The 13,093-nt window shown below is 42.7% G+C and overlaps 1 protein-coding gene across 1 annotated transcript; it reads right to left on the reverse strand.

The window, feature by feature from the left end:
• Window positions 1–9,819: 9,819 nt before the first annotated feature.
• zic3 (zic family member 3 heterotaxy 1 (odd-paired homolog, Drosophila)) lies at window positions 9,820–12,608 on the reverse strand (the record flags this gene model as incomplete). The annotated part of the gene is made up of 3 exons (XM_083980738.1): window positions 9,820–10,002; window positions 10,650–10,813; window positions 11,621–12,608. The coding sequence occupies 3 exons, from the start codon at window positions 12,606–12,608 to the stop codon at window positions 9,820–9,822; spliced, it is 1,335 nt and encodes a 444-aa protein (XP_083836864.1).
• Window positions 12,609–13,093: the final 485 nt, after the last annotated feature.

Here is a 13,093-nt window from a genome sequence, read left to right on the forward strand (position 1 = left end):
TTTCGAGTTCATTTCGTTTTTTCCCGACGCAACACGTTGATTATTCCATCACTATGAACGTTGCACCGCTGCTTTAAGACTTTTCCCTCCATAAAAACTGCTCTGTTTTTATTGAACTCGGGTTTACTTGACTTAACTGCGGCCAAAACCTTCCAAGGGCGAGACAAATGGGTCGTTAGTAATTAGAAGAACGCACATTTTCTTCTTCTCTTGTTTAGAGTTGTGTAAAGCGCTATGAGGAAGGTTATTCCTGTTTTTTTTGTGTTTTTTTTTTCTGGTGTTGTTTGTTTAAAAAAAAAAAAAAAAGGCCTGTGGGTTATTTTCCATCTTTTCAATGTGCCACATCAAACCACAAAACCCACAAGAGTCAAACAATAATAATAATAATCTTGATAATAATAAAATTCTGTCAACTTAATAATAGCATTCTTAATACTGAGTGACTAAAGTATAAAGTTTAATTATGTAAAATTGTATTTTAATTGAAAAATAGATTAATTGTAGAAGTCAGGCAGAGAGGCGCGGACGACAAATGAAGGCAGACCAGCTTATTTAGGAGGAAAAAAAAGAAGCAAAAAGTTTCTTAGATGACTATTATTGTTATTAGAGCAACAAGTCAAACTTTCCATTGACTTGGGACTTTTTTGTGAGGACTGTGGGGAGAGGTTTTAGGTTTCACCGGCCTGCTGAGCTTCACTCCCTCCATCAGGAGAGAAATATGTCATCGGTCATCATAGCAGAGGGCGGATAGGGTGTCTCAGGGATGCAAATGAAAATATTTGGCTGTGTTACTTTTTTAACAATCAGGAAGATTAGTTACAATCTCCAAAGGGGCTCCTGGAGGAAAATGTGCAATATATTAAGGAGACATCTGCCAGTCACGAGCTGCATGTTTAGTGCAAACTCTGAAAGCACCACTCTCAGTCGTCCTGCTGCATTTTCTTGTGTTATTTAAAATGAAAATGTAAACCCACTGTTTGGTGCTGTAGCATAACATATTCAGACAAATTGTGGTCTAATTTAGAAGTATATGGTGACTAAAAATGGCTCCAAACACAATACAACACGCAGTTTAGCAATGGTTGTGAGAAACAAAGTCCCTTCTCTTTTGTTACTGGCCTTCAGGCCAGAATTGAAACAGGAAAAGCTATTATTGGAGAGATTGTCCCACAGGCATTGAAAAGCTATCAGCATGAGGGTTGGGATTGGCTTGGGGGACACCTATGGCCCCGTGCATTATCCTGGCATGAGGTCGCTTTGGCAATCGCCTGCCAATTTCCACCAGCACCTGGCTTTCCCATCCCCCTCCTCCTTCACCAGGCCCTCCTACCTGGTTCCCTTTTTCTCCTCCTACACCTCCTCCTTTCCCTCCAAACCCTGCTCGCCTGCTATTGTCCCAGGATGGTGAAAGAGAAAAAAAATCTTTACTGTCCAGTGAGTGTGGCAGAGGTTGAAGGTGTGCAATCACGCTGTATTGTTTCTCGTCATGATAGGATTGATTGTTGATACTTCTAGGGGAGAAAATGTCTTTGACTGTGTTGGTGTAGTCGAAGAGAGAACTGTGAAAATACCCAAAGACCAAAAACCACAGAATAATAGTATGTCTAACGCTGTGAAAATATGAGCTGGTGGTGTATGGTTTGGACCAAAAGGCGCAGTGGGAGAGTCGAGTCTACATTAGTGGAAAAGTGTGAAGAAAATAACTGGTGCTATGTCAGTTTTTATTATGGCTGTTGAGAAACCCGTATAACACAGCTGTTGAATATCACTCCCCTTTAGCAGCAGAAAACTCCGTCCACAAACCTGGTCCTTTCCCTGCAACGCCCAGTTAGCCAAACACATCTTATTACAGTTAGATCACCTCGGAGCACAACACATTACATATGGAAAATCCAGGCTTGTATGGTTGTTGTGATGGATTGTGTTTGCTATTATGCTTCATGCCTCCTCTCTTTGTCATCCTTACAGCTGTGCCTCTGGTGACATGGCAAATGAGAACTTACACACAAATATTTCTGAAGTGGCTCCAAGTCTTGTTCATCCCCTCACTTCAAAAGATGCTGCAAATGCACAAAGGAAATACAACTTTTAATTTCTTTAAAACAAAATCTATTCTTAAAAAAGTGTCTTCAAATTATGAAGAACATTTCTCCTAGGAAAAAGGAATTAAGGAAACATTCCTGTCTCAGTATTATTATTATTAGATCTAACTTAATTATATGACAAAATCAGAAGTAAAGTGAGACACCAGCTCTGATCCCTGTCACATTTTATTTATTTGTTTTTCAGTTATTTTAGATGCGTAGGAAACATTTTTACTTGACTTTTTTAAAATGTATTTAACAATGTGATGAGCAACTGCTCTGTTAAGAGATTGTCTGCTGTGATACTTTGCACAAGGCAGAACTTGGGAAAGTTGTATCATGCCTGCATGGTGAGGAGTATTTAGTTTCACAGAAGGCGCAAATATAGCACCATGTTACTCAGAATCATAACAGGTCTGTTCTTCTTGCAGAACTGTTAATCTTTTAGGAGATAATGACTCCAGTGTTCTTGGAGAAGGCAGAAATGTTAGATCTGTCTGCTGATGATATTTGAAGAGGCAGTGGAGGTGATGTAAATCAAAAAGGTGGGTAAAACAGGACAGGGAGCCGGTCTTAAAAGTATCTATATCTGAAATGACCTTCTAGGCTGAAAGACACTATTATCACCAGGGGTGACACTGATGTGCTCCATACATTTACATCACAAAGATTATTACAAATGTGGATGGAGTCTACTCTTAGAAGTACAGAAAAAAAAGCCAGTCAGACCCCCACCACCTGCTTGGATGGGGGAGTCTTATAGAAAAAAAAAACCTTTAAGAGTAATGATCTCTCATTGTTTCTTTCTCTGTTTGTGTGATGCCAGGAATCGCGCACGCACGTGCTGAGGCTGTGGCAGCATCAAGCGGACTGTTATTCATGGTGCTTCCCCTGCCTCATGCATATCCATAACGGATTAAAGATTGCACAAACATTATGCAACCGCAGCTCGCCTTTTTTGCGCGGTGAGTGGCGTTTCTGGGACACAAATCATTGCTTTTGTTTCTCGTTGTTCTGTAGTACTGACATATTTTTATTTTTCGTTGGAGTAGCCGTAATTACAGACACCATTCATATCTATCTATCTATCTATCTATCTATCTATCTATCTATCTATCTATCTATCTATCTATCTATCTATCTATCTATCTATCTATCTATCTATCTATCTAAATCCATATGCACTCTGATGTTGCAGTAACTTGCAACGTTGCAGAACTCACTCAGAAGCGGTGCGCAAGCGCAAAAAAGAAAGGAAAAAAAAGATACCATGAATGAAGTCTTTAAATAATGGAAAAGCACTCTCCAATTCTAATTCATTGTCTCGAGAGAAAAGGGACATTAAGGAGCATTGTCCTCTTTATTTTGAAAGGGTGATGAATATGTGAGCGCTGCCATCCGTCCCCTCGGGGGGGCAGAGAAGCCGCAGTCCCTGTGAGGTGGAGGCTCTCAGGTGAAAAAGTTTGTTCAAAATGCTGACCTCCACCTTTCATGCCATCTGAGGCAGCTTTTCTGTTGACTTTGCATGTGATATAAAAGCCGCACACACTTGTGCTGCGGTTTTTTAATTAAAGGAGTGATTGCAGATTGTTAAACAATTCAAACATCCACATTACACCTTCTAACCTGCAGAGCATTGATTCATAAAACTGCTCTTCGCTCCTGGTGGGGTAGGGCGGAGGGAGGGGGGGTTGCTTGTTGTAGAGGGGGGTGAAGCATCACCACCGCAGCGCTCAGGGCAGAGCAACGGGCCATTAAAAGGATGTCAATTGCTCATTTACCACCTCTCAAAAAGTGTTGAAAATATATCTGTCAAAAGACAAACGCGGAAGCACAATTGCCGAACATCTGCTTTGTTGAACGAGCCTTCACCGGAGCCCCCACACCCACCCAACCCCCCCTCCACTCCGGGGACCTATTAGTGTTGATTCCTGCGCCTGCTCTGATAAGGAATTCATCAAGTTTCTGACACCCGGCCAGATGTTGGGGAATTAGTGCTGTCTCCTGTTGGACATCCCACCAATAGTTTGTCTTTATGCCCGTAGCATAATAGAAATATTATTTGAGGGATGGGCGTTTCGTGTGCGTTGGGGTGCTGTAAATGATGGCGGAAGGATGACACGATTAACTATAAATCTAACGTTGTGGCCCCCTTGGTATTTCTTATTTATCATGCGCACTTGGCCGCTTCCTGTCCTCTTCATAGGAAGTCAGTCTGACTGATCTGGGCCTTTTCTTGTCTCTGCCAAAGTGCCTGAACTGAAGCCACAGAATAACTCCTTATCACTCCACGTCTCGGAGTTGGCAGGTCGAACCTACTTTCACTCATTTCCTCATCAGCAGAAATGCCTGCAGGCTACAGTATACAGTATGATTTGGTATGTAAATGTCTGTTAGGAGTCAATTGAGGAATAATTGAACTCAAAGACAAAGCCATTGTGTTAATCAGTTTGCATCACAAGAGCCATGAAACACGTTAAAGATATAAAGACGCAACCGCGGATTACGGTACTTTGCGAATGCATATTCAACACCCTGCTGGAGGTGAAATAAGCATCGATAATTGGAGAGCGCATCAACTTCCGAGCAAATGGAAGCCCGCGCTAAGCAATTATCAGATGTATGTTAGCTTTTATGCAATTAGTTGTTTATCAAGCCGTGTTTTCCCTCATGATGTTACAAATCCATCTCACTTCAATCTAATTGTCATGGTGCGTTCAGTGACAAAATGTTCTATTACAGAAACGACTGCCCTATATATTCCAACAGTAATCCACTTTGTTAACTTTCTGTTGCTATATGTGACGAGATAAAGCCTGCGCACACATTGTGAGATGACCGGATTAATTCATGATGATTCAGTTTTTGGCGGCATCTTGTCTGTCAGAAGTAGAAAAGAGAGGAGATCAGAGCCCTGGTGTGTTGCAGACACATGTTTTTCTGGTGTACCAGGGGCTGTTCATGCAAAAATGTCTCTGATTTAGATCAAGGGTCAAGTTCCCTTCCAGAGTGCCCTTGAGCATGACTCTGCACCCTGCGCTGCTTGTACAGCTCTAACACTGCCAGGTAAAATACGAGTATTGCTTGTGTACAGCTTTCTACACGCTATGTCCTTTTGAATTACCACACTTTGCATATAATAATTAACAAATTATGAATGAATGGCAAATTAGCCACTGTTTTCTTTAAGATCGCAGCCTCCGTTGCGTGACAAAGAGGCGCTGGGGACCTGCTCGTGTCGGTTTATCCTCTTAGAGCGCGCACTCACCGCTTAGCCAGCAAATACCCTGCCAGTGAGAAGACGGAGAGGAAGGTAGAGAGAGGGCTTGGCTCTCTTATCAATCCGATATCAAACTTGAGGCACGAGCTACAAGTCTGCCCCCCTCCTCTTACAGAGTATACAGACCCCCTCAGCTTCCTCCGGATACTAGCAGACCGTATAGGCAGAGAGAGATTATAGGCTACTGCGCGCTGCCAACAGTCAGCTGCCATCCTCTGCGTCCACGCGCTGCAGCTCACTATAGCAGTCCATAAGATACTGGAGATGAATGAGCGCTAACGTAATTCAGAGCCAGTTGTAGTCTGCTGCTGCTGCAGAGGGGCATTGTTGTGATACAGCCGCTAGTCTTTACACAACTGCATCCACGTGACCGTCACTGCTTTCTAATCCATTGAGAATCCACCAGAAAGAAGCCTTTCATGATTTTTCCCCCCCCTTTTCTCTCCTCTTCTGGATCAAATCGCCCGCTCTGGTTTCTCTTGCGTCGGCATATAAAGCACATGCAGAGAGGCAATAACACGGGCTATTCCCGGTGGAGGGTATAAACATACCTAAAAGTCAGAAATCCTATTTGCAGAATTACAGTTGTCCCACCCGGTTTAAGATGACAGTAATAACCTAAATCCATATCAACCTAATGTAATGGCAGGGAGGGAGGGGAACAGATCTAAATGCGTTAAAGTTTGATTTATTTCACTATCACGCTGTGCCGCTTTCTTCAAGATGATCAGTCGCTGCAGGTCAGAGCGCAGCCACCTTTCTCAGTTTAGCACATCCCAGATGCTTGCGTTAAAAAAAAATGCAGCCACCATGTGAGCCCGCCGTTGTTTTGGAGGGAGAGAGCGAGAGAGAGAGCGAGAGGGAGCCGGGTCTCTGTTATTTGACGTCACGGTGTCTGAGAGGAGGAACTTAAAAAGTGCGACTAGACTAGAGAGCCGAGAGGAGGGGGGGGGGGGGGGGGGGGGGTTGGGGGGTGGTGGTGGTGGTGGTGGGAAGGGGGTAGCAAGGGGAAGGTTATGGTTGGGGGTGGGGGGGGGGGGGGGGGGGTGAGGAGAAATGAAATCAAACGGAATGCGAGGGGGTGCGCGCGTGCGCAAAAAGTCAGAAAACAGAATTTGAATCAATATTCCCAAATCTGTGTTATAGTTGGGGGATGATTGAGGGGGTTGTGGGGGATTTGGAGCACCTTGTTGGGGGGTGAGAGTATATAAATGCTCCTCTGCTCTGCTTTGGACTCAGTGGTGAGTAAAACAGTAAAGTCTTCTTTTTTTTTCTTTTTTTTTTACAGCAGCCTTTCAAAAATAACACACTATGCTTATAATATATTTTGGTGTTTCCCCTGCATTTAACCATTGGTGGTTTTCTGCAAACACTGGGTAAATGACACTGTATGATATTGGAGATTTCAGGCCTGTGCATTGAGCGGCATGTTGTGATTCAGGCTGATTTCTTTCGCCGTTTAAATGCTTATTATGGCGTCCATTGATGTGTGGTAACTCCTTTGGTTGTTTTTATGAAGCGGTTCCTTGTTAATCGGATGGTGGGAGACGCTGAGGCAGCGCCACTTTTGGCGACGTACCCCCCCTCCCTTCTTCTTCTTCCCTCTCTCTCTCTCTCTCTCTCTCTCTCTCTCTCTACTTTCACGGTCACACAGTGTCCTCAGTTGCCCGTCTTCTAGTCTGCACGTTAGCTTTATTATCCGTAAGCACCTCTCCTTTAAACGAGCGTTAAAACAACTTTGCCTTATGCAACTTTTTGTCATGTACTGATTACCCACCTCTCCATCTACACCCCCACTCCTCCCCTATCTACCCTCTTCCTCCCTCCCCCAGTATTCCCATTCACACACACACACACACACACACACACACACACACACACACACACACACACACACACACACACACACACACACACACACACACACACACACACACACACACACACACACAGCCAAGATACTAAGATGGCGCCTTAATCAGTGTCAAGTTCAAGTGACTCCTACAACACTGATACAAACAGCATGACAAACAGTGTCGGCTACATGTGCATAAGATGCATGGAGCAGAACAACAACATAATAATAATAGTAATAACAATCAACGTCGCAGTCTGGGAGTCGCTTTTCATCATGTTTTTTTTTAATTTCAGTCAAAGTTTTCCGTTCACATTTCTTCATAAATAGTTGGTAAAACAAATCAACCAACATACAGTAGCCTAAAAAGTACAAGGAACCTTTGCCTCTGGCAGCTAAATAGGCTATAACGCATTGGCCTGCTTGTTGTAACATGGTTTGCCTCAATGTGGCACAGTGACACAGTTCATCAGTAAAACATTTTTGCTCTTCAGGAATAACTTGGAGTGTGACCCATTTCTCCCAGAAAGTGTTACAACATCACATTCTAGCTGTGTTTATACATCAGATATTTTTCTCTGACCTCTGGACATGGGGCAGAAAGGTGGGAATAAGAAAAAGTACTTCTTTTAAATTAAGGTATAGAAAATAGCATATAAAACATATATTCCTTAAATTATTTAAATAAACTTATTTCATATATCACTGTCACGAGGTACCGTTTTTTACATTTTATTTTAAAAGTAGTGCTGGTGGTCTGAAATTGTTCTCATATGAGTACAATATACTTTGTGTATGCATAATATTTAATTCTTGAGAACAGGTTACAATTCAATGCTGTAACTCTTTTTTTTTTTTTTTTTTTTTTTTTAAACCACTGAACGTATTCTCCCCCAACCCACATAAGATCTAGAGTCCCCTCCACTAAATTTTTGTTAAACACAAAAAATGTCATCTTGACAAGTTATTCACACAAAACAAGCAAATGTGTAATCAAACTGCTTCTATATGCAACACCACAACAAATAACACGCTTAGTTTCACAGAAGAATTACATTTAAAACAATGCAAGCTGACAGACAAAAAACTTTTTTTATTTTTGAAGATACTGTGTTGTGACAGTTCCATTGTTTGCCGATGCACACATTTAAACATACTTGCACAAAGACATTGCTGGAACTATAAAGATTAGCCATACTGGCGCATATATCTGATGGGCGCTTCACCCCCGAATTTGAAATACTCATAATACTGTCACCTTGATTTGGAAATCATGAACTTCGCCCACTCGTCTAAGACCTGTATAAGAGTGCAATAGGCTGATGGTTTCTTCTTCTTATTTTTTTCTTTCCAATACTGAGTTTATGCTACGAATTGACATCTATTTCTGATTCTATCAAAGTAAAATACACAAAAGTTTTAAATTTAACCAAAAATAAAGATATCAACAGAACCGTTTTATAGCTTCTCAGCTCAACTGAACTCAGTCCTACAAAGTCAATGATTTACATGTCAATGGTCTCATAAACAAAATAAAAGTGACGGAAATATCTGCATTATATATAGACAAATCCATAATATTCATATAGATGATTTCTTCGATCCAAATAAGACACATGTAGGCCTATTGGTTAAAAAGAAAAAACAGAAGGATACAATCGCGATGTTGGAGCTTTAGAGTTTATCATTTGTTCAATGTTAAGCTGGTTATGACCAAAACTGTACAGTTCTTGTTAGAAAACATTTCCATAAATATCATTTACGTTTCAGAACTTATACCCATAATTAAATTACAAATTGATAAATATGGCATCATGGATATGTATTTACAACGGTATTAACAAAAGGCAACGTTATATTCAACGGTAACAATCGTAACCTAATACCACATTTCTCCACCTGAAAACGGACGTTGACAACAGATTCGACCCCATCAAACAAGGAAATACATTCACGAGTATAATATTTATTTATGATTTTTTTTTTCTGTGTTCAAGTTCATGACAAAGACTTTGGCACGTTTCTTAAGACTGTTTGAAGTTCCAACAATCAATTGAAGAGGCAACAGTAGCGTTGTCACCCTCATATAAAACAGCATGAAATAATCTTCCTTTTTTATTCTTTTTTTTTAAATAAAAATTTGAGAAAATACATAAAATGAAAAATAAAACATTTTTTTCTGAAATCTGTAAACTAAAAGATAAAAAAACCATTTATTTATACTGAGAAAGTATTACTTTTTTTTCTTTTTTCTTTTTTATTCATTTGTCATTTGTTTGATTCCCTCAAAACTGCGGAATAAAAGTCAAATTTCGTGATCCTGAGAACGGACGTGGCCTGCGTGGTGCTGGCTTTTGCTCTCATCTCCTGTTGTTGTTGTTGTTGTTGTTGTTGTTATTGTTGTTGCTGCTGCTTCTGCTGCTGCTGCTGTTGTCCCAATCCCATTTGTGTGTGTGTGTCTGACAGAGTGTATGTGTGTGTGAAGTGAACAAGAATAGTTTTTTAGGTTGTTGTTGTTGTTTTTTTGTTTTTTTTTGTTTTTTTTTATCCTCATTTATCCCCGTGGTCCACATTGAAGGGAGGGGTTGTTCCTCACGACTTCAAACGTACCATTCATTAAAGTTGGGTGCCAGTCCTTCGCTGTGACCAGACGTGTTTTGAACGGCTGACGGCGGTGTTTTTGTCGGGTCTTCGGTGCTGGCTGAGACCAACACTGGCGGCGTGGACGACTCGTATCCAGAGCTCGCTGCTGGAGACGATTCAGATCCTTGAGACTCATGTACCTGCAAGGAAACAGCATTGAGTTAGTTAGTGAGACTGGTGTGTAGCCTATAATATCCAGTCAGTCAGTGCGTTTCAAGTAGCCTGCAGAAGGAGCAGGGTGTTGGAGCTAAATGAGGATTAACTATCTATAAAACTAAGGATTTTATAGGAGAACTAGACGAGTAAACACACAGCAAACTTGAAACAGACACGGACACTTCCACACTGATAAAATAACATGACTTCGAGTGTAGTTTTGCTGTAATTAAGTGCACATATATATATAAATAAATATATCAAGAGAGAGTGATAATTGCAACTTAAATAAACAAATAAATCTGCTCGCAATAGAATGACACACAAGCGAAAATATTCACAACTCACTCACTACAGGCTCTGTTTCAATTGTTTAATTACACCAAGAGGTGAAGTGTCACTCGGACTAAATTACATCTTACATGCTTTTTTATTTATCTATTTATTTTTTAATAAATTTGTGTTGTGGCAGTGTTGAATCAGTGCTGTAAAGAAATACTTGAAGTTGTTATAGTCCCTGTCTGTGGAAGAGTAGGAAGGGGGGTGGGGAGTGGGGGAGCGTGTGTGTGTGTGTGCGCGTGTGTATATGTGTGTGTTAATGTGTTAAAGGAGAAATGAAGACGTTAATTACCTTCATGTGTTTCCTGAGAGAGCTGGGGTGTGTGTAGGACTTGTCGCACACTTTGCAGATGTATGGCTTGTCTGATGTGTGCACATGCATGTGCTTTTTCCTGTCGCTGCTGTTGGCGAAGCGTCTGTCACAGCCATCAAATTCACACTTAAACGGCTTCTCACCTGCAGGATTAAACACACACACACCGTGAATAGCCCGCACAAACAAACTCCCATTGTAACACCACATGTAAAAACCCGCATCGTGGAGATGTAAATTGTCTGCAGCTTGTTATATAACACTGTAACCTACATTTTCAGGGGGTGCGACATAGATACAGTTCCACTACTACACGCTGCTCTGTCAGGCTTTATTTATTCAAGAGGCCTGCTCCTTCATGCTACTACTGGCCTGCCTCTGCTCTATCCAGCCTATGTAGTAAACAGTGAATCAACAGGGCATTTCTGCTCTGAGCATGTAGCAGGAGCGAGGGTGAGAATTGTAAACTCACCCAGAAATGCAATAATTAGAAACAGGACGTTGAGAAATCACAAGAAGCCTCAAGTGTGCCTCAGTTCTCTAATGCTGCGAATTAAACTCTTGACAAGTGAGTGAAGTAACTGTCTTTGTACATCACACACAACTTCTGAGCACAGAGGCTGGAGGAATTAATGAGGCTCAACAACACACTGAAGTTACTCAACAGAAGCACGTTATTCTCCCTGCATTAGGCCATTTAGCCCCCGTCTGTCGCTGTTTTTCGACGTGATGCGGAAAAGAAACTAGTCCTGCAACAATTTATGGACCTAACTCCGAGCTGCAGCTCGATAAAGTTCCCAAATTGTTTTTGTAAACAACAAAAACACTCACTCCCGTTCCCTCAGCACTTTAGAACAGCGTCTTAGACAGATCATGCCTGCTCACAACAGTCCCACTTTTCTGAATGTTATATTCACGCTCAGCCATGCCGTGCTATTGTTTGTGCCTACCTGTATGTGTTCTTTTATGGATTTTCAAATTTTCCGATCTGGCGAATATTTTCCCACATCCAGGGAACGGGCACGGGAACGGTTTCTCGCCCGTGTGCACACGGATGTGGTTGACGAGTTTGTACTTGGCCTTAAAAGATTTCCCTTCTCTCGGACAGTCCTCCCAGTAGCAGATGTGGTTGCTCTGCTCGGGGCCGCCGACGTGCTCCATGGACACATGAGTGACCATCTCGTGCATGGTGCTGAAAGTCCTGTCGCAAGTCTTTTTGGGTCTGTTCATCTGGTTCTCGTCTATCCATTTGCAGGATAATTCTTGTTTAATGGGTTGTCTCATGTATCTAAAGAAGGCCCCTGGACCGTGGTGTGTCGGCACATTCATCCCCATGTTCATATTGATAGGATGGTTGTAGTTGTGGAGCTGAGCCCCGTAGGGGTCCGTCCGAGGGCTTGCGACCGGGCGATAAGGATCAGGTCTTCCAAAAATGTCCCCGCGTAAGCCAAGATGCATTTGGCTGTTGACTACATGTCCACCCGGTGAAGAGTGGCTCACCGCCTGGTCGTGAAGTCCTGGAAACAACAGATGTCCGGGGTTATCGCTGATCCCGGGCGGTCCGTGCAGGCTCCCCGCTGAAGCTGCAAAGATCCCATGCTGGGCGCTCGGCGCTGTGGACTCAACGCTCCGGTTCCGGAAGAGAAAGTCCCGTGTTGAATTGAACGCTCCCCCGCCGTACGAGCCCACCTGCCCGCCGTGAGAGTGTCCCAGGGCAGCTGCATATCCAGTGGCTTGCGGGGTGAAAGCTGATGTCTGGCTGGAGGCGATATCGTGAGCCACGGGGCTGATTTTGAAAGCTGCGGAGTGGGGGGAATCGGTGAAAGGATTCAGTCCCAGACTCGGGTCTCTGTTCCCGATATCGTGATGCCGTGGTGTCCCGAAGCCCCCCACTCCTAACGATGCAAACTGCGGACCGCTATCAAGAAGCATAGTCATGAGCTTGAAGCAAACTTAGGAGACGGGAAGAAAACAGAAAAGAAAATTAAAATCCAGTTTAGCGGAGCACGCACGCTGCAGACACCGCGCCGAGATTTACCACGTTTAGCGAAAAACCCTAAAATAAAAAACAAACCAAGCCAAACAGGGAAAAATCCTATGCGTAAAGAGTTGGGAGAAAAAACTCCCGTTGACTGCGATCCGTGAGAAAGAGGATCAAACTTCCCCCCCTTTCCAGGCGGATGATGTCCTTGGACTGATAAAGTCAATCACTCACTCCCAGAACATAAATGAACTCGGGAGGCAGTGCCACGGCAGCCAATCGGCGCGCAGCTACCCTTCTGGCACGTGACTGTGAAGGAGGGTGTTAATTGGCTAGATTTCTGGTGATTGGCACCGTTTGGTATTGAAGATGGCAGGTCGTCTCAATTGGTTTCATTTGATTGGCTCCTACAGGCATTATTTTGCAGGTATAACGGAGCAGT

The sequence above is a fragment of the Trachurus trachurus genome (genome assembly GCF_905171665.1).
Source record: "Trachurus trachurus genome assembly, chromosome: 10".
NCBI classification, from domain to species: domain Eukaryota; kingdom Metazoa; phylum Chordata; class Actinopteri; order Carangiformes; family Carangidae; genus Trachurus; species Trachurus trachurus.